At 39.4% G+C, this 20,542-nt stretch overlaps 2 protein-coding genes and 1 non-coding gene across 9 annotated transcripts in view; 1 reads left to right on the forward strand and 2 right to left on the reverse strand.

Moving 5' to 3' along the window:
* ENPP5 (ectonucleotide pyrophosphatase/phosphodiesterase family member 5) overlaps positions 1-4,382 on the forward strand; it is a 12,420-nt gene extending 8,038 nt beyond the window's left edge. For 2 of the 4 annotated variants that reach the window (XM_029242183.1, XM_029242184.1), the window contains exon 5: positions 1-4,382. Coding sequence is in view for 1 of the 4 variants with exons in the window: in XM_029242186.1 (XP_029098019.1) it covers positions 3,237-3,256 (20 nt within the window). In the remaining 3 variants the exon portion in view is untranslated. The other 2 variants (XM_029242185.1, XM_029242186.1) reach the window with 2 other exon arrangements.
* Positions 4,383-4,801: 419 nt separating this feature from the next.
* On the reverse strand, positions 4,802-18,209 carry ENPP4 (ectonucleotide pyrophosphatase/phosphodiesterase 4). 4 transcript variants are annotated; one of them, XM_029242187.1, is made up of 4 exons: positions 17,908-18,209; positions 11,323-12,181; positions 9,173-9,343; positions 4,802-7,138 (listed from the first exon to the last, which is right to left on the reverse strand). In XM_029242187.1, the coding sequence occupies exons 2-4, from the start codon at positions 12,155-12,157 to the stop codon at positions 6,774-6,776; spliced, it is 1,371 nt and encodes a 456-aa protein (XP_029098020.1). In that variant the 5' UTR covers positions 12,158-12,181; positions 17,908-18,209; the 3' UTR covers positions 4,802-6,773. The 4 variants fall into 4 exon arrangements, with proteins under 4 accessions (XP_029098020.1, XP_029098022.1, XP_029098024.1 ...); XM_029242189.1 differs by lacking the exon at positions 17,908-18,209 and adding an exon at positions 17,741-17,892; XM_029242191.1 differs by lacking the exon at positions 17,908-18,209 and adding an exon at positions 17,685-17,708.
* TRNAG-UCC lies at positions 13,354-13,426 on the reverse strand. Its single transcript has one exon. It is a non-coding gene; the product is annotated as a tRNA-Gly (tRNA).
* Positions 18,210-20,542: the final 2,333 nt, after the last annotated feature.

The raw sequence follows: 20,542 nt of genomic DNA on the forward strand, positions 1-20,542 counted from the left end.
ACACACACACACACACACACACACACACACACACACACACACACACACACTCTCATGCACATGGACCAAAATACACATACCTGCAAAGGATGAAAGATGGGGAAATATGTTTCCATTGTCCTCTCTGGCTTCTGGTAGGTAAGATCCTGCTTTATTTGGACTTGGCACATACAATGTATATATTTAACAACTTTGCACTATTTGAAGTACCTTACATATTGCACTTTAAATTACTCTCCTAATGGGTACATTAATGTGAAATGCACTTTATTGACAATTACGTCTGATAACTCGGTTGAAAAAGACAACTTTTGCACCCATGTCCCAGAATACCTGTTATTCCTTGTTCAAACGGAATGAAATTTCTAATAATTCCTGAATACTGTAGAAATCTATCTATCTTCTTAAATTGGGAGAGCATGAAGAAAGTGAAAACTGTTGAAAATGAAATGTGATGACCTTTGAACACTGAATTTTGGAGAGATGCATTCCCAACAGCAGGGTGCATCTGTGGGCACTCCTTGTCGTATTTCTTTGCAATGGACATGGGTTTTCATTTAATTTTTCCCCCCAAAAAGAGATCCAAATACTGACGGATTCATTCCAGGTATGTTGTTTCCATCGTGAAATTCATTATTGCTGTTTCCTGATTAGTCATTTTACTCTGATTTTAATAGTAAGACACCATGAGACCTCTACTCTGTAGGCTTGAAAAAAAAATAATAAGACACCATGAATATACATTTCTTTTCTCTCGAGTCTAGCACTGGTCTGACTAGAAGGCATCAGGCACCATCTCAGCAATATTTTCTCTTGCTCTGTAATTATTTGCTTCCTTGAAAACGAAATCACTATTAATCGCATTACAAAATCAGATTAGATAAAACAATGTTTTCTTTCTGGTAATCTGTAGTGACAGAGCACAAGCATCTTTTAGATTTCAGCATGTGAAGGTCCAGAATTGCAAGAGAGCACAAACTACATTAGGGAAAATGTAGGCCACGCAATCCTTGAAAAGAACTGTGTGGAGCTTGGGGGAAAAAAAATTAGACAGAGACTTGGGGAAAAAAATTAGGCAGGGCCATTGTTGTTTGCAGTGTACCCAGGACAATGCTAAAGGGTGCCTGGTGGCAAAAAATAGTGAAACTCCTAGAGGTAACAGGCAATTGAAACAAGAGGAGCTGAGATTATAGCCTTGTTTCCTGAAATATCTGAATTTCCACTCACCAAATGCTCAGTGGACTCAAAGATGAATCCAGGTTCACAAATAGACTTGACCTCCTGGGTAGGTTTTGTCACCTGCCTGTTCACCTGAGCTTCCCATTCCCTTCCATGGAAAGATGTGCCTTAGATCTCTTAAGTAGGCTGGTTAGGGAGAGGGTAGTGTTACCTATGGTTTCTTAGAGGAAAGAGAAAGCCCTGGAAAGAATAGCTTTCCTTGAAGAAAATAGAAACCAGTTTATAGACACGTGGCCCATAGAAAATACTGTGATTCTGTGTATATTTATGCACCAACTCGCTAAAAGTAGGTAAAGTGGTAAATGTATTCCAGAAAGGATAAACTAGATGTAAAGAACAAAAGTGGCATAGTGAAAAATATAATTGAAGTGCTTCCTAAAATCAGGTGAATGAATTATTTTTATTTTATTTTTTTTGTGGTACGTGGGCCTCTCACCGTTGTGGCCTCTCCCGCTGCGGAGCACAGGCTCCGGACGCGCAGGCTCAGCGGCCATGGCTCACGGGCCCAGCTGCTCCGCGGCATGTGGGATCTTCCCGGACCGGGGCACGAACCCACGTCCCCTGCATCGGCAGGCGGACTCTCGACCACTAGCGCCACCAGGGAAGCCCGAATGAATTATTTTTAAATGATGATACCAGTAAACAGTGTTAGCACTTAATTCTCATGTCATCAATACAACCTCTAAATGGGATAGAATGGAATCGCTGGAAATGGACTATAGATGAAAAAGCTGAGACGTGGGATGGTAGATAGCAGACTCCTCAAGAGGTCTGAACTCCGGATTAGACATTTTACAACATGTGACCACTCCGTGTTGGCTTGCTTTGTAGCGATGAACTTATCTGCGTTATTGAGATGCCAATCTAATGACTGAAAGATGAAACTGGTCTATTTAAAAGCATTATTATTCAAGTGCTCTCTGTGTATTTAAACTAATTGTTGCATTAAATTCATTTTAGAGGGTGCTATTACCTTAGTAGTAAGAAGAGAGTAGATTCTGTAACACTGATGAAATCATGAAAATTCTGATACGAAGATTTGATTATTGAATGGTTTCCTTTATCTGCAGATACTTATTTTCCTGTAAATGTCAGCAGGAGAGCTTACCTGAAGGAAAATAAAATTTTAAACTTTGCTGGGGAAGTATCTAGTCACTCATCATTTTTCGATAGTTTCGTTGTTGTTTTGGTTTTATCTGCATGTCTCTGTGGTCAAACTTTGTATGCAGTCAACACAAATGAGCACATAGAAAAAACATGTAGACCAGCTAACCTTCCTAACTGTAAGAAAGAACTTTTAAAAGGTCCCAGGAGTGGAATCCCCCCCTCACAACACTGACATGTTTGCTCTACATCCTCTATCGGCCATTTTGAAGTTGATTAGTTGATACGATTTTTCTTGTTCAGCATGTATTTTGCAATGTCTTCTCCCTTTGCCACCTGCCATTTAAGTTGCAAATTGCTTTTCAAAATGCTTTCTGTCCTCTTAAGTAAAATTAGGATCGATTCTATTATTAGTTTCAGTTTCTTACAAGAACCTATTTCTAGAAAATCTATAGTTTTCTTTTTTTGATGCTATTTTTATCAGGTTTGATATCAATGTTATATTCCCCTCAAAAACTCATGCTTTTTTTTCTACAACACTAGTTTTATGAAGCAAATATAACAGGGATAATCAAACCCAACCAAGGGGCACTAGAAAAGATCACTGTTTTGGGGGCCTGAAACTTTTTTGTAGAATAGTTTATACTTTCTCAATCTTTAAGAAATTGGTTTTAATTTTCTTTCTCTATTGGAATCAATTTTATTCAGTAAATCTGGCATCCAAACTTCAGGAAGCGCAGGGCCTGGGAAATGGTTCTGGATCCAAGGATCTTAGCCCAGGAGTCAAACCATGAGGAGACAAAAGTAATTTGTTAGTATAAAGTTTTACCACTTTTGAAATGCTACAGAACTCTCTTCCAAAGTAAAGTGCCTTTTTTTTTGTTTTCCCACAGTTCCTAGAAGTATTCAATGAACGTCAAAAGAGGAAATTAATCACTGCTCTATTAGAGGAAACTTTGTTGAATCTATATTAGAAAAGACATTAAATACTCTGGCTATGTACAAAACAAAGTTTAAATACTGTAATCCCCCCCTCACCCTGAGTGTTTTGTAATCACCTTTTTTCAAACTTCTTCCTGTCTACTGTAAGTCAATAAATTATAGTTCTAGAAACTCTGCAAAATTTATCTTGGCTTTCTTTCCAGTGATGTCCTTATGTTGGATTGCATATTTATACACTGCTTTAAAAATTTGGTTAAATGTTACAAACTTAATCCTGGTTTTAAAAAAATTGTAATGAATGCCTAGGTGGATTTTGCAGTATTACTAAGTCATGTCAACATCTATCACAGTATGTATATTTTGCGAGAAGGTGACAAATTAAAAAATCATCAATGACATCACATTGTATATTGAATAATTGTGGTTAAAATGTTTTGGTAGATTTTATTCACATAAAATTTAAAATCATAACGAAGTCATAACTATGAATTCAGACAATATGGTCAAAATATATTTAACTTAAGGCACTACACACAAATTTCTTTAAAGCACACTCATGTCATTTATTTACATAGTATTTTAGGAATTTACAATAAATACACATTTCCCATCTCATCTTTGTCCTTCATTTGTAGCTTTATATACTCACAATGAAGTAAAAACCTCCAAATAAAAGGTATTAAATGCAATTATCCTTAAAGCTTACCAGATATGGGCAAGAGAAGGAAATACCCAAGAACAAGGCAAAGTTTTTTTTAATCCTTTAATGTTCCAAGTATCTTTCAATTCTTATACCAAGCTTAATGGAACAGTAACAAAACCAGTGGTACAGAGCACTGAAATCATTCTTATTCTATTGCTGTTTACCAGAAAAACTTGCACATTAAGAATAGCAGCAGAACTGTCCCTACATTTACATAAGTAAATGTACTTATTCTGAATTCACTCACTGAATTAACAAACTTACTAAAAAGTTTTCCTATTACCTTTGAGTATTGTTGTCATAAACAGTTAAATCTTTCCTGGAGCCAAATACTTTCTACCACCCAGAAAACACAGAAGCGTATTAGTCAATTATTTAACAAAATACACACCAAGTGAAAAGGGCTGGCTTTACTGAAATATTTTCTCAGTGTACTAGAGGAGTCATTGGCTTTAAGTGATCATTTTTAAATATACAACTGAATTAACATAAAGTTCAATATAATAATATATAAACGTCTCTTTGATTAAATACTCTTCTTGTCCCATCAACATATACATAAAACATTTACAACTTTAATTCAAGTTAGTATTTTGAGAATGGAATAAAGAGCAAGACAAATAATAGGTCTTTTGTTCAAAGGGCTGAGACACTGATGGGGCATTCCTTCCTATTCCATCCTCCATAAAATCCACTCACAGGCTGGATGCTATGGACCGATTTCTGAAACTCATAACTGACAATCAAGCCAGTACAACCACTAAAGCTCACACCACTGCAAAGACCAAGCTCTCCTCAATCAGTATTTGAGACATTTCAAAAAAACGCTCACTGCTTTAAATGTGACTGTTCTCCTGTCTTTTTTTTTTTTTTTTAATGGAAATGGAAGTAGAAAGAAATTTTTCTGTTATTTTGTTCAGATCAACTATTAACCTTTAGGATAACTTTTATGTGAGGCAAAAACATCAGAAATAAAATCTGTCAAAAAGCAAAATGAGCCCTGGTGGTTTTATTTATTTATTATGCTGTCCTTAATACAGTCACCTATGACTGCATGCATGGACTATTCATGCAGGGTGTAGAAGTGCTTCTCAAGAACCCCAAGTACAATAGGCACCAGATACCAGGATCAGGAGATCAGCAGTGACCACAGGATGAATTACATTTGATGACTGGCACCACTGTTCTTGACCACCACGGATAATCAGCATTTAAGTGGGCTGCATGTTTACTGTAGATTATCTTTGTGTCTGTAAAACAGTTCCCTAGCTTACTTTATATTGTCAAAACTTTAAAGATCGCACTAGTAATATTAACTGCTTGCCTCAGCTGCTCAATTTTTCCTCTAACAGATGGAATCTCGTCTGCCACAATTCAGTTTCTTCCTACTAATTATGATTGTTAGAAGGTACCACTTAGCAAAGCTAGGATAACAGTTATTCACAACAAATCCTTCGCTCTGAACAAGTATGTTTTAAAAAATGTGAGCGGAGTGGTTATTTCTATGAACCAAATATGGGAGAAAAACGCAGAGGCAACGTTCAGGCTACTGAAGGTTAACAGAGTCCTGAGAGTTTCTTCAGCCACTTAACATATGATTCATGTAAAAGATCAAAAGATACTAAATTCCATTTTAAATTTAGCTACCCTATAGCCTAAAAAGTAAGGCATAAAATTCCCAAAGGTAAATAGAAAAATCTCTTTTCCTCATTCTGACCCAATCAAAACCAGATTTGTATCAGGTCATACATTTCTCAGCAGCACCTGGAGACCTCTGGTTACAAAAAACAACATGAGAAAGTTAAAAATGGTAACAAAAATTAATGAATTTTTAAAAATTATGATTTTACCTTGTGAGTTAGAAGAAAGTACACGAAAGTGAAGTGCAGTTATAACCTTTCCTGAGAGCTGGGTTCTATGGGGATGTTGGAGGCTGCTCCCAGGCCACTCACCTCCCACCACCTGCTGTAAGTCACACAAAGTCTGTACACACGTACATGCAACACACTGGTACGTACATACACACAACTAAATAACTTACACAAAGGCATTGAGTACAAAGTGAGAAAAGCACGTTTCCCTATTTTCTTAATTTCTTCTTAGCAATACTCTTCAAAAGGTTTAACTTTTGAGGCTTCAATAGCTTAAGGGTCTTAACAAAGACACACTGGTGAAGAAGACTTAGGCTTTGTATCACGGGGTCTTTGCTTGTTTTTTATAATAGTTTTTCTTAAAATAATTTCTTCATATGCTAGATCTTTTCTGCCTGCTTGATCCATTTTAATTAACCATCACAGAGAATTTCCTACCTCAAGGGTTTACTTGGGATACAAACTCTATTAAAGGCACATATAAAAATATAGGAAAGTTTTCCTTCCAGATACACAAAATCCACACATTTTATAAAGATTTCTGTTGTATAATTTACAAATGTAAAAATTTATTCAAAAAGCATACCCACTAAATTTTTGCATATTTTCATCTATAGATGTGTCTAATCTTTGTTGCAAAAAAAAAAAAAGGGCAAAGGCAGTATTTTTCTTAAAAAAAACCTTTCTAGTTAGGGAAACAGTTGGTGTTAACTAATGATTTACTAGCAATTTTTTCTACGGTCAGAGTTTTTTGTATTAGCTAATGCCGCAAAACAAAACACAAGGAAAAACAAAATAATTGTAGCATGCTTGGTCTAAGATCTTTGTCTTTCAAAGTATACTTTTTCATAGTTGTGACACCATTCCTTGGGTGTGTCCTAATCACAGCCACTTTGTATAAACCCCAGCACCTGTCACCCAATTAAAGGATCATCGTCATCATCTTGTAGCTGAAGTCGGGAAAACGGCCGGGGTCCAGAGAGTCTATTCTGCATGATTATGATGAGGCAGGTCAGAGTGGTTAAGACCAAGAGCGCACCGATAACAATTCCTATGGCTTCTGGGAGATTAATGCACCACTGGTCCACTAACAAACACTTAGTGTGACCGAAGGTTCCATTATTGGGATGTGGCTTTAATCCCAGGATGTGGCACATCATTGGGTAAATATCCACAATGTTAATGGTGCTGTGCTGGTAGCCTTTGTGAAATGCAGGACCGTGGGCAGCTAGAAATGGATTCATACTAGGCAAAGAATTATCATAACCATGGTCACCTACTGGAAAAGAACAAGATGACGTCAGTAAATAAGAGCAGCTTTTCTACTACAAAATGACTTGCTTCTCGTGTAAATACACTGGATTCTTGCCAGTGTCATTCCCATTAAAATTCTGATTAGTTGGGCCAAACAGGTGCCAGAAGTACAATCTTCTGTTTCCTTCAAGTCACAGCCACGTCATCTATTTCACACACACACCAGCCCCACCTCTTCTCGGATCGGTCATGACCTCAGGCTTTAACACTCCCTCTCAGTCCCAGCCCCACGTATTTCACCTGCCAGTGTCCAGCACTGTTTGCGCAAGCCCGCTGCAAACAGCACCAGTGATAAAAAGAGTGGTCGGCCTGAGGGTCCTGAGTAACTGGGGAGAGCAGAAGTGAGTAAAACCAGTGAGTGGCAAGGAAGTGAGCCTGAAGCCTGACCTATGTCAGCTGCTCCTGGACAAGACACAGGATGTGGGACACACCACTGGTCTACTGACAGCTAATGGACACCTCAACACCTGGAGGGCCAGGGGACTGAGCACGTTACGGAAGGGATTCTTGCCTTGAATGTGAAGTCTAACCTGGTGACTCCAACTTGTAACTCTAGTAAAAGTCTAACTCAAAGAAAAACCTGATGGTCCCTGATATCATTCCAATACCAGATTCTCAAGCTTTTGCTTTATTTTTTAAAATATTGCCTTTTAATGCAGACCAGTTACATTTAATAAGCTCCTACTTCCATATGAAGTGCAGGTGACTAAGTGATGAGTGTATCAGTGTTACATATTCTTTAATCGTATGTTTGAAATATTTCATAAGAAAAACAACCCACGTGACCAATACAATAAAAAGCACAATATAACATTATATATAGGTATTATGATTTCAGTAATATAAATGAATATGATTATAATGTGAATAATATAAACCATATGATTTAATAATAAAAATATGCATTTGTATGTAACAGAGAAAAAGATTAGAAGGAGGAAAACACCCACAATTAACATCTGACTGTACTTCTGTATTGAAGGATTATGGATAGTTTTTGTTCTCTTTTCTGAACTTTTCTGTATTTTCCAAGTTTTCAATAATTAGTATACAACATAAGTATCAATAATATATCAACTCTAATGGCCCTCAGTCTCATCCTTGCCTGATGCGTCTGAACTGCTATAGATCAGGGATCTGCAGACTACAGCACCTGGCCAAATTAAGCCCTCCGCCTGTTTCTGTAAAGGAAGCTTCATTGGAACACCCCATGTCAGTTTGTTTATGTATTGCCTGTGGCTGCTTTCCCACTATAAAGGTAGGATTGAGTAGTTGAGACAGAGACCAGCTGTCCCACCAAGCCTAAAATATTTACTATTTGGCTTTTTACAGAAAAATTTTCTGACACCTGCTATGGTTTACAAAATCAGATTTTTGAAAAATGTACTTGAATTGAATTTTCCGTATGGGTAAAAAGCTGTAATTCTCCCCTATACATTTCTTCAGTGTGAGGAGAGATTTTGATCCATCTGTTCTGTTTACTTGGTCGATTTTTGTTTGCATACTTTCTGGTTCTTGCCCAGCATTCTAACTAGCTGTGGTGCTCAGGTAGACAATTTCATCACTGGGAAAGACTTAAGGTTACTTGGACAAATTTTTTTAACACAAAAAAAGAAAAAAGGATTTGAACTAGCTAATCTCTCCCCCTTCACTTTGTTTCTTGACTTCTCTCTCTTTTATTTTCTTTGTTTCTTTACTACTCTCTTATTTTTACAAATCAAGAGAACCAGCCTTGAAAGTTACTGACAGTAACTGAAGTTTTTGTAAAAAAGTAAAACTACTCCTTCACCCTTAAGATCACCCAACCTTCTAATCTAAGGATGAAACTGTGGTTTCTAAAAATTGCTCTCAGGTGAAAACCTGAGAATCACCTTGTTGAAAATCAAACTAATTATGCTGTGTGAACATCTCTAAATCAAAGTATCCTGTTAATGGAACAATGTCCCAATGTGTGATTTATCCCTAGGATACAAAAGAAAAATTCTAAATAAATACTTACATTTTGGTGATGATTTATTTAGCACAATTGTCCAGCCTTCATCAGCAATCAAAATAATAGGTTGAATTCGATCATTATGTTGGTAATGAAACCTGGCAGGAATGTCTTCTTTGAGATAAACATTCATGTGAGGGTCACAGACTTTCAGTTTGTTATAAACCTTTGTTCTGTCTGGAAGAAAAGGAAACAGCAAAGAAAAAGTCATGTTGACTGATAAGGAAAAAATATTTCTAACTAGAATAACTGGAAATAAGTCCTGAACAATGTTATCTATTAAAGCCCTTTAATCATTAAAAAAACAGAGCAATAATAATGATGTAACAGTGTTGGGGACACGGACACGGACACACACACACACCCCTTTCCAAGCATTCACGTATCTCTCTTTTCATTTTGTGATTATCCCTGGTGGACTTTTTTTTTCTTTTTTTAAACATCTTTATAGGGGTATAATTGCTTTACAATGGTGTGTTAGTTTCTGCTTTATAACAAAGTGAATCAGTTATACATATACATATGGTCCCATATGTCTTCCCTCTTGCATCTCCCTCCCTCCCACCCTCCCTATCCCACCCCTCTAGGTGGTCACAAAGCACCGAGCTGATCTCCCTGTGCTATGCGGCTGCTTCCCACTAGCTATCTACCTTACGTTTGTTAGTGTGTATATGTCCATGCCTCTCTCTCACCCTGTCACAGCTCACCCTTCCCCCTCCCCATATCCTCAAGTCCGTTCTCCAGTAGGTCTGCGTCTTTATTCCTGTCTTACCCCTAGGTTCTTCATGACATTTTTTTTTCTTAAATTCCATATATATGTGTTAGCATACGGTATTTGTCTTTTTCTTTCTGACTTACTTCACTCTGTATGACAGACTCTAGGTCTATCCACCTCATTACAAATAGCTCAATTTCGTTTCTTTTTATGGCTGAGTAATATTCCATTGTATATATGTGCCACATCTTCTTTATCCATTCATCCGATGATGGGCACTTAGGTTGTTTCCATCTCCAGGCTATTGTAAATAGAGCTGCAATGAACATTTTGGTACATGACTCTTTTTGAATTTTGGTTTTCTCAGGGTATATGCCCAGTAGTGGGACTGCTGGGTCATATGGTAGTTCTATTTGTAGTTTTTTAAGGAACCTCCATACTGTTCTCCATAGTGGCTGAACCAATTCACATTCCCACCTGGTGGACTTTTATACAAAGAGGACAAACTTCACATCTAGCTTCCTAAGTAAATATAAACTAATTACATATTACTGTTAAACTAATTCTAAGATCAGTAGACGAAAGGTATATCTCACACAAAAGTCCAAGATGTTTTTTAAGGATAAAAATTTCCTTTTTCCACTAGTGTGAATAAGTAAGAAATATATCAACAAGGACCTACTGTATAGCACAGGGAACTATATTCAATATCTTATAATGACCTATAATGGAAAAGAATCTGAAAAAGAATATATATATATATATATATATATATGTAAAACTGCATTTCCTTGCTGTACACCAGAAACCTTATAAATCAACTATACTTCAATAAAAAAATAAAAATTAAAAAAAAGAAATACATCAAAAAGCAAGGAGGGACTTCCCTGCTGGCGCAGTGGCTGGGAATCTGCCTGCCAATGCAGGGGACACGGATTAGGAGCCCTGGTCTGGGAAGATCTCACATGCTGCGGAGCTACTAAGCCTGTGCGCCACAACTACTGAGCCTGTGCTCTAGAGCCCGCAAGCCACAACTACTGAGCCCGCGTGCCACAACTACTGAGCCCATGTGCCTAGAGCCCGTGCTCCGCAACAAGAGAAGCCACCGCAGTGAGAAGCCTGCACACTGCAATGAAGAGTAGCCCCCGCTCGCCGCAACTAGAGAAAGCCTGCATGCAGCAACGAAGACCCAACGCAGCCAAAAATAAATTAATTAATTAACTTAAAGAAAAAAAAGCAAAGAAATAATTCCTTTGAACGTAAACCTTAAGCTAATTGCCTAAAAACTTATACATCAGGGGAAAAACATAATCCCACTCTGCGTGAGTATAGGAGTGTATGGCTGTGAACTACAAAAAGCCTGAGCTTCATTCTTTTACAAAACCCTTCCTCCTCAATCAACTGCCCCATTCAAATATTCCTTGGCTGAAAGTTTACTTACTTATTTTGGGAAGTATTGCAGCAACGGGGGTCAAGTCTACAAGAGTGTAGTCTGAGGGGTCGATGCAGCGATCCAAGTTTATCAGCTTGTCCTCAGAACACTGGGTCATTCCATGATCACTTGTAATGATTACATTAAGATCTTCCCACAGTCCTAACACCTTGAGTTTGTGAACTAGCTCACCGATATGGTCATCTATTTCTTTCAACACTCGGCGCATGTTTTCTTTATCTTCAGGGCCATATTTGTGGCCACTTGCGTCTGGCTCTTCCCAATAGAGTGTTGCAAAGGTGACAGGTGGGTTCGAATTGCTCAGCCACGTGGAGACATTACTGAGTCTCTCCTCAAATGACACTGAGGGGCTGTAATTCATGAAATAGGAAGGTGTGGTATTGTGAATGGGCACGTCGGTACCAGGCCACATAGCAGCAGCACTTGATCTGTTTTCCTGAAGCTGATTGGTTACCCAAATAGGGACTGCCTCGTTCCACCAAAAAGGATCCTTGTCATTAATGTCAGAAAAATGCTTCTTTGTGATGACATCATACATGGAATTAGCCACAATGCCATGGCTTTCTTCATACAGGCCTGTCACGATGCTGTAGTGGTTTGGAAATGTTTTTGTGATAAAGGCATTTTTAACCTGCTCTACCAAGACACCTTCTTTGATAAAATTCTGGAGATGAGGAAATTCATAGTTGTGTAGATAGTCAGCTCTGAAGCCATCAAAGGATACCAGTAGTAACTTGGGTGGTAAAGTACAGGAAGAGTTCCCTCTACAACCAGTTGTAAGTCCAGAAAACAAACATATCAACAATAACTTCATAGTGAACATGCTGAAGGAGGGTAGTCAGGGTTCCTAAAATATAAAAACACAATTCATAAGTAGTAATGCTATTTGAGTTGGATTAGGTTTCAAAAGTTTAGTCATCAGGAGAAGAAAACCAACATTTATAAACTTTTTATACACCAGCTTTACCTACATCAACTTGAAAATTAAATAATGTCACTTACTGAGAGATAACTGAATAAAGATAAAGTGGGAAAAAATAAAAATTGCCTTTACTTGTCCAGTTGTATGTCCTGCCCCATTTTTCATGCTCTGAAGGGGATATGGGTCATTCTTGTGCTCCATACCAATGGGCTGCCTTGTTTGTTTGCAGCAGCAAAAGTTATTCTAAAGGTTTAATAAGAACAAACGAAGAAACAAAAACAATCCTTTTGCACAAAACAGAAATAACGCCAAGCTTTCAGAGGCTCCAGGGAGGGCGATTATTTTTCTAGTTTAATGACTGGTACCCTATAGTTCCTTTTAATCCACAGAAATAGGGGGTGGAAACTCTACCATACTGGCTCATCATTAGTTCCCGTTGAAAAATACTGGCATGAAAAAGGGGAGTAAGTAATAAATATTACTTGAGGAAAAGGTCCCACCTCAATCCGAACCTGCCCAGTATTCACAGGAGGCTGACAAACAGACAAAGCCTACAGGAACCTGGATGCCACGGTAATTTCTGAAGAAATGCAACAGCTGTTGAAATGCATTTCATCACCACATCCCTTTTAAACTTCCTTTTTACTGTCAAAGACATACAGTTGGCCCTCCATATCCACGGGTTTTACATCCATGGATTCAACCAACCGTGGATGGAAAATCCAGAAGGCTGACTGTATTCATGTACTATTGCCGCGTTATATAAGAGACTTGAGCATCTGCGGCTTTTGGTATCTGCTGGGGCTCCTGGAACCAGTCTCCCTGCGGATAATGAGGGGCCACTGTAACCATCCTGCCTAACACCCTAAGCTCAGAGAGCTCCCTGACTTTTTGGTTCTTTTTTTAACTATCTACTGATTACAAAAAAACAGATTTCCCCAAACAAATCTCCCTACCTTCAGACTCTATCTTCTTTGGTTCCTAAGAAAAATAGGAGATGTCATTTAGGTAGACTGAGTCTCCACTGCTGCCGTATTTCTTTTTTTTTATTATTTTTTAATTTTTTTTGCCATGCCAAGAGGCCTGTGGGATCTTAGTTCCCTGACCAGGGATTGAACCTGTGCCCTCTGCATTGGAAGTGCAGAGTCTTAACCACTGGACCACCAGGTAAGTCCCCTGCCACACTTCTTCAAGTCCCCAGGAACTCCTGTCCAGAGCCCTTCCATCTCTTAACTGACCTTCCTACCTCGATCACCTTCCCCTTACTCACCCAACATCCGCTCCCAACTTAACCTTCCCAGGAATAGCCCTGTCCATGACACTTCCTTAATAAAATCAGTATTCAAAGTCCCCCAGCCTATACAGAAACACCTCTGCCTGGCATTCAAGTCCCTCCATTATCGAGGCACAACTCACGTGCGAATTACTATGAAACAGTTACAGAAATCATGGTCAACCTTAATTCCCTTTTACCACACATTGCTGTCACAGTCTGTCTGAGATGTATTACAGAGACAATAATCGTTTATCTAGGTGACCTATAGGTGACCTATAACAGCTCTTCAGTAATAATTTGTGTTTCTAAACCTCTTAAAGTTACTTTCTACACATGAATTCTTTGCCCAAATACTCTCTTAGGTCAATAAAAAAAATCATTCAATAAATAATATAACTGAAGTCTATAACACCAAAATTTATGTATGTGCCATTTTTCAGAGGACAAGGGCTTTATACTTTTCAAACATAAAATACTCAAAATAGGGGCATAAATAATCAAAACAACGAATCTGGCTGTCATCTTGGAAGAACAAAGATGAACTTGAATGAACTCTGTTCTACAACACCACAATTTCTTGTAATGCTGCGCTTGAGACCCATACATCATAAAGCATTGTTTTCAAAACTAAGCCCTTTGAGGAATCATGTCACAGTATGTCTAAAACTTTTCCAACGGAGTTCCTCTAAGAGCAGAGGGGTGACGAGACAACTGTATATCCACATGCAAAAGAATGAATTTGGACCCCTCAGCTCACACCATGTACAAAAATAAACTCAAAATGACCAAGATTAAGAGCTAAAACTATAAAACTCTTAGCAGAAAATATAGGAATAAGTCTTCGTGACCTTGAGTTAGGCAAAGCCTTCTAAGATACAGCATCAAAAGCACAAGTGACAAAAATCATAAATAAATAAACTGGACTTCACCAAAATTGAAAGCTTTTCCATTTCAAAGGATATAATAGAGAGAAAAGAAAACCCACGGAACGGGAGACAATATTTGCAAATCATATATCTGATAAAGGATTTATATCTAGAATATATAAAGAACTGTAACAACTCTAAAAGTTAAATAATCCAATTAAAAAATGAGCAAAGGATCTGAAAAGATATTTCTCCAGATATAGAGATGGCAAATAAGCCAATGAAATTATGTTCAACATCATTAGTCATCAGGGAAATGCAAATCAAAACCACAATGAGATACCCCTTCACACCCACTGGGATGGATATAATAAAAAAGATAATAACAAGTGTTGGCAAGGATGTAGAGAAACTAGAACTTTTATACACTGCTGGTGAGAAAGAAAATGGTACAGGCACTTGAAAAACATTCTGGTAGTTCTTCAAAAGTTTAAACAGAGTTACCGTACGACCCAGAAAATCTACTAGTAGGCATATGCCTCAGAGAAATTAAAACACAAGTCAATGATAAAACTTGTACACAAATGATCACAGCAGTATTATCTGTAAGAGCCATGAAATGGAAACATCTCAAATGTCCGTAAGTGATAAATGGATAAGATGTGGTATATCCATACAATGGAATATTATTTGGCAATAAAAAGGAATGAAGTGCAAATATATGTTATTACTTGGATAAACCTTTGAAACATTGTGTTAAGTAAAAAAAAAAGGCAGTCACAAAAGATCACTTATTGTATGATTCTATTTAGATGAAATGCCTAGATAGGCAAATCTATAGAGATGGAAAGTATATTAGATTTGTCTGGAGCAAGGGGTTGAGGAGAAATGAGGAGTAAATGCTAATGGGTACCAGGTTTCTTTTTGGGGTGATGAAAATGTTCTCAAATTGACTGTGGTGATGGTTTGCACAATTCGTAAAAATGTACACTTTAAATGAGTAAACTAGACAGTATGTGAATTTTACCTCAATAAAACCATTATATTAAAAAAAAAAAGAGTAGAGAGAAATGAAATTGTAATCTTAAAAGCATCTGGATTGTCCTGCCACAAAACAGGAAACATCTCTGATGTTTCATCTTACCTCAAAAATTATGTGAAATGTGTACTCTATACCACAGACCTGAGTTTTTTAACGTGAATGTGTTTCACCTCATTTCCCATGTGCAAAACAATAAAACAAAAACCTGTGTCCGCCCCTCTCTTACACAAAATACATACAAATCAAAATCTTTCTTCCCCAAATCTTGAGTGAATAGGAGGGTCAAGGCACATGTGCCGTTTACCCTGTGGTTCACTAACCCCTTAGCACACTGCTGGATTCTTGTCCCCAGACTTAGAAGCACAGACAAAGTGGAAAGATTAGAGGCTCTGAAATCAGAAGGATCCCAGAACTTGAGCTCACATTTAGTAGACGGTCGACTGTGGGCAGATCTACCAGCTTCCGTTTCTGTGTTTGTAAAATGCGGATACATAAAGTGTTAAACAATAGGCCCTCAAATTTAGTCTCTTTTTTATCCACAGTTACAAAGCTGTTATGTTAGGAAAAAAGTCTGTACCGTAACAGGCGGAATGATACTATTGTGAAACTATAGAGTAGATAGAAATAATTTAGGCTAACCTCTTCTTTTACACAGGATGAAGATGAAGTCCCTGGATTGGCCAAACTCAGGAAGCAATTTGTAGCCTTACTGTCTGTACTGTTACTAATTTCAGGTCCTTAGCAAGTTTATAAATCTAGTAACAGCGAGTTTACAAGTCTAGTTTTAATCTCCAAACTATGAACGGGACTTTTCCTGCTTTCATTAATGGTGCCTGTATCTATGTCTACTGCATTCTGTTTCATCCCAACAGGAGTGTTAAGCTATAAACAAAACACCAGTGAGAAGTTCTCAAGTATTTCCAAGGAATAAAAAAATCACTAATTGCTATATTACAAAGCACTGGGAGAAATTCTGTAATTTTTCAAACCAAAAAGATATCAAAGGGAAGGAAAAAAAGCAGTCACCGGAACTACACCCAGATAATCCCAACCGAAGTTGTGTGTAGTTTTCTTCAATTCAGGGGCCAAAACACACTCTCCCTCATCTGGGATGACTTTCTTACTTGGATGAAACATATCTCGGGCAATTCTCACTGGCATTCTTAGCTGAAATTGGGGGAGTGTGATAGTCAAAGGATATGATGAAAGCTATTTGCCACCATTAGCATGCCATCTGCTCTGTAATACAAAAGCCTTATTCTAAACACTTCACAAATACTATTTACAATGAAACTCTTACACAGCTTTAAAATAAAATAGCACTGTCTATGCACATAGATAACATTGGTGGTTTTCCCTAGATTATTATTAATTTTCTTGATATTCTAAAGAAAAACTAAAACTACTCTCTGAAAGACTCTATTTCTTAACAACTCTAGGATTCTAAAGTATTCTTCAATTTTCCAGCACATACAAACTTTTACGGCATCTTCAAAACAGCCATACTTAGTCTTACTTTCTACATATATTATTTCTTTCTACAAAATAACTCCTTGTGTACTTCTTCTGTGTTCATCGAATTTCTCCCAAATTATATTTTGTAGCTGATTTAAAAGCAAGGAGGAGATATTTATATTTTATACTTTTTAGTTATAAAGTATCTCCTCCCTGCTTTTAAATTCGTTTAATTTCCTTAAAATAGCTTGGAACAAGCTCTGGAAAAAACGAAGAAAGAAAAGAAAACCGGAATATTAAAAGGAGCAGTTGACTTTCTATAGTACTGGCAAGGTTTCCAGCTTGGGTCCACCAGATGCCCTGGTGGTTAAAGAAGAAACCCTAGTGGAGTCAAGGCTGGTATAAACCTGAATCGGCTCGTGGTCACTAGCTGTGCTTCACGTCTCTGAGCAGGACTTTCCCCATCTGTATAATGGGACGCTGTGATCTCACAGGGTTGCAGTGCCCAGAAAAGGAAGCGTTATTTGTAAAATGCTTAACACAGTGTCCGGCCGATAAAAAGCACTTCAGTGTTACCTTTCTTGTTAGGTTTTCTAGGAAATTCGTTTTTAAATTTGGCTGTGTCACTCCCATCAACTCTAATCGAATACTCAGGCGGAGGTAGGTCGATCGATACCTTGGACCGCGTTCCTGTAAAATCAAACGCCCGCCCCCTCGGCCTCCACCTCTGTCCCGCCACCGCCCCCCGCCTCCACCCCTTACCCCACCGTCCGCCCAGGCCGCGCCTACCTGCTCAGTTTCCTTTCCTCTTCCCACCCCGCCCTCCGCCGCCCCCAGCCAAGTACCTCCCGGCCGCTCCGGGGTCCCTCGCGGCAGTTCGCTAGAGGGATGTGTGTGTGTGTGTGTATCAAGGGTAGGGGATCTCACCACCTCTATTTTCAAAGCCCCTAGTGGACGGGGGAGGGGGTGGCATTTCCCTCCGGAACGCCGGGCGCGCTAGGCTCACACTCACCCGCTGCCGCCGCTTCTCTGCAGCACGCGGAACCCGGCACGCGCGGAACCCGGCGCTCCTGGGTCTTGGAAGCGACGGAGACCTGAAGGCGCAGGAGCCAGACCGAGCTCTTCCTGAGGCGCCTGCGCACTAACGGGCGCCCCCTGTTAACAGCCCCTTCCTCCCTGAGATTCGCGCTACCCGAGGCGTTCCGAGGGTGCTCGGATGCCGCGCGCGCGACTGCGGAACAGTTTTACAGCTCGTGGGGACTCAGCGGGCGACGGAGTGTGACACATGTCCTCGGATTGGACACCTCAGCCGCCGTCGATGTAACTCCCTTTCCGATTGGTTGGATTCAGGTACAACCTGGAGACAGAGGCCTTGGGGGGGTCGAGTTGGATCTAGTAGGAGAGGTTAGTTCCACTCTCCTGCCACGCCCCATCTTCTAGTGTCCCAGGGCTGGTTGCCCTTCAGGGGACCTGAAACACAGAGACTCCCTGAAAGGGCACCTGGCTATTGTCAGCCTCAGGCTTACTGACATTCTCCGTTCACCCCTAGTTAACATGCACCTGGCGGTAAGGTGTCTGCAGGAAAAACGACTTTGGCAGCCCCAGGGCCCAGCACGAGTCTAGAGCAGCTTTAGCCAGTTCCAGTTAGTTGGGAAAAATACAGTGTGTCTCTACCAAGGCAGTATGTGTCCGTGTTGCTGGAGAAGTGATCACCGTATTACACGCGAATTGAGTACTAGGCAGTTTATGAGTAAGGTTGCAAGAAATACAGAAACACGGTTCTTGCAGTAGGGAACTAGGAACGGCTACCAGCTGAGAAATGGGCGTTTCTTTTTAACACATGCGTGTGGGTCTGGAGCTTTAGTGTAGAGCCATTACCAAGACCCCAGAGTCTGGAAGCAGCTGCAGAGACAATCTGGGGCTGGATATTTTCTGTTGATTATTAGTTTGTACCTTCAGAAGCTAAATTCCAGTTTCAAAGCTCAAGGCTGGCCTGTGCACTGGTGAATTGGGGCATCTTAGATCCGTCCGTGGGCTGCCAGAGCTGGAAGGAGTGGCAGAGGCCACGCTGTCCAGTCCCTGCGATCTGCCAGACCTGAGTTTGAATCCTCACTCAGCAGCTGAGCAATCCTGGGCCAGTATCTCCGCCTGTTTGAGCCTCCATGCCCTCATCTGCAAAACAGGCCCTCTTACAGTACTAGCCTCTTCGGGTTATTATCAAAAAATGAGATAAAACAGTAAAGTACTCAGCACACGTGCTAAGTGTCAGTGATTGTTACTGCTATGACCAGAAAAATGTTCCTCGATGTGAACAATGGTCAGGGGAAAGGTGAGCTCTGGGGGAAATTACATGACATACAACTGAGTTAAATTTAAACGTCCTGGCATTTGGGGCGTGAGATTATGCATGTCCCGTTTGTTCATTCACTGGGTACATGACTGCATAAAGAGTAGACAGAAACTGGCTGCCGTATAGGTCAGGTGGTGATGGAGACAGCTGCTGTATGGGCATCAGGAGAGAAGAGCTCCCTTCATTCACTGTCCCTGCCCCTGCCCATGTGACTGGGTCAGATCAGGGAGTCCTATGCAGCCTGGTCTCCTCTGTAAGATAACGTGGTCAAGAACAGAGGGACAGAATGATTCATAAGGATCTTTTTGTCCCAAGCATCTGTTATCCTACAAATATTTCCTATGTCAACCACAAATGAAAATCTATTTCAGATGCTTAAATAATAAGGATATTTCTTATCTCACAAAACAGGAAGTCCAGAGGTAGGGCAGGCTTCAGAACTGGTTGAATTAGCTGCTCAACAATGTCACCGTGTCCTGAGTTCTTTCTAACTCCTCATGGAGCTATTAACAGAATTGGCTTATGGTTCCTCTAGTGGTAAAGATAAACAGTAGCAGCAGGGATCATATGATTCATTTTTCACTTCCTCTGGGTAATGGACATGACTTCTTAGTTTTTTTGTTTTTTGTGTTTGGCTCCAGCAACTATCTCCTTCAGTCAGTCTACAATTGTGTCATATGCCCAAACCTAAGCCAGCATATGAAATTCAGCAGACCAATTCAGTCTGCGCTTCGAGCTGAGTTCTCTTTCCCAAGCTGCACTTCTTCTGTCAATGGAAGTGAGGTGTAGTGGGTGCTGGGAAGGCCACCAGAGAGTCCACTATAGGGTCATTGGAAGCATTTAATGATAATAAAAGAAAACATAACAGTAACAAATTCTCCATTTCCAGTGTGATTTTTCTGATATATTCCTTTATATAGATAGACAAAATAATAACGTTCATTTATAATTTTCTTTCAGCTCAGCTTTTGAAAAAGGAATTTCATATAAATCTTAGAAATAGGGATGAAATTTAAGCCCATTTTTGTGTTGGAGATTGAAATGAACTAGGAGCTATTGTCTAAATCCGTCATGTACAAATGAATGTGGTGCCCCAGAGAGAACCGACTTGGCTAAATTCACACAAACTAATTACAACTAGAGTCTTTGCCTCCATGGCCAATGTCAAGTTTGGAAGCAGCATGTTAGAGGGAGTATCTTTTTCCCCCCATTAAGTAGACTCAAGACTTAGCATTTATTCATTAGTGTAAAATATTTAAAATGTTTTATCCTGTTTTCAAAATCAACGACATAGCTC

This window comes from Monodon monoceros, unplaced genomic scaffold (genome assembly GCF_005190385.1).
Source record: "Monodon monoceros isolate NGI ecotype Baffin Bay Population unplaced genomic scaffold, NGI_Narwhal_1 Super_Scaffold_3, whole genome shotgun sequence".
Classification (NCBI taxonomy): Eukaryota; Metazoa; Chordata; class Mammalia; order Artiodactyla; family Monodontidae; genus Monodon; species Monodon monoceros.

What these genes read in the sequence shown, in the direction of transcription:
- ENPP4 (XM_029242187.1), bottom strand. Translation starts at nt 12,157, where the DNA reads ATGTTCACTATGAAGTTATTGTTGATATGTTTGTTTTCTGGACTTACA. An exon ending in TGCAATACTTCCCAAAATAA is followed by an intron (nt 9,344 to 11,322) that starts GTAAGTAAACTT and finishes CTTTTCTTCCAG; the next exon opens with ACAGAACAAAGGTTTATAAC. An exon ending in AAATAAATCATCACCAAAAT is followed by an intron (nt 7,139 to 9,172) that starts GTAAGTATTTAT and finishes GTTCTTTTCCAG; the next exon opens with TAGGTGACCATGGTTATGAT.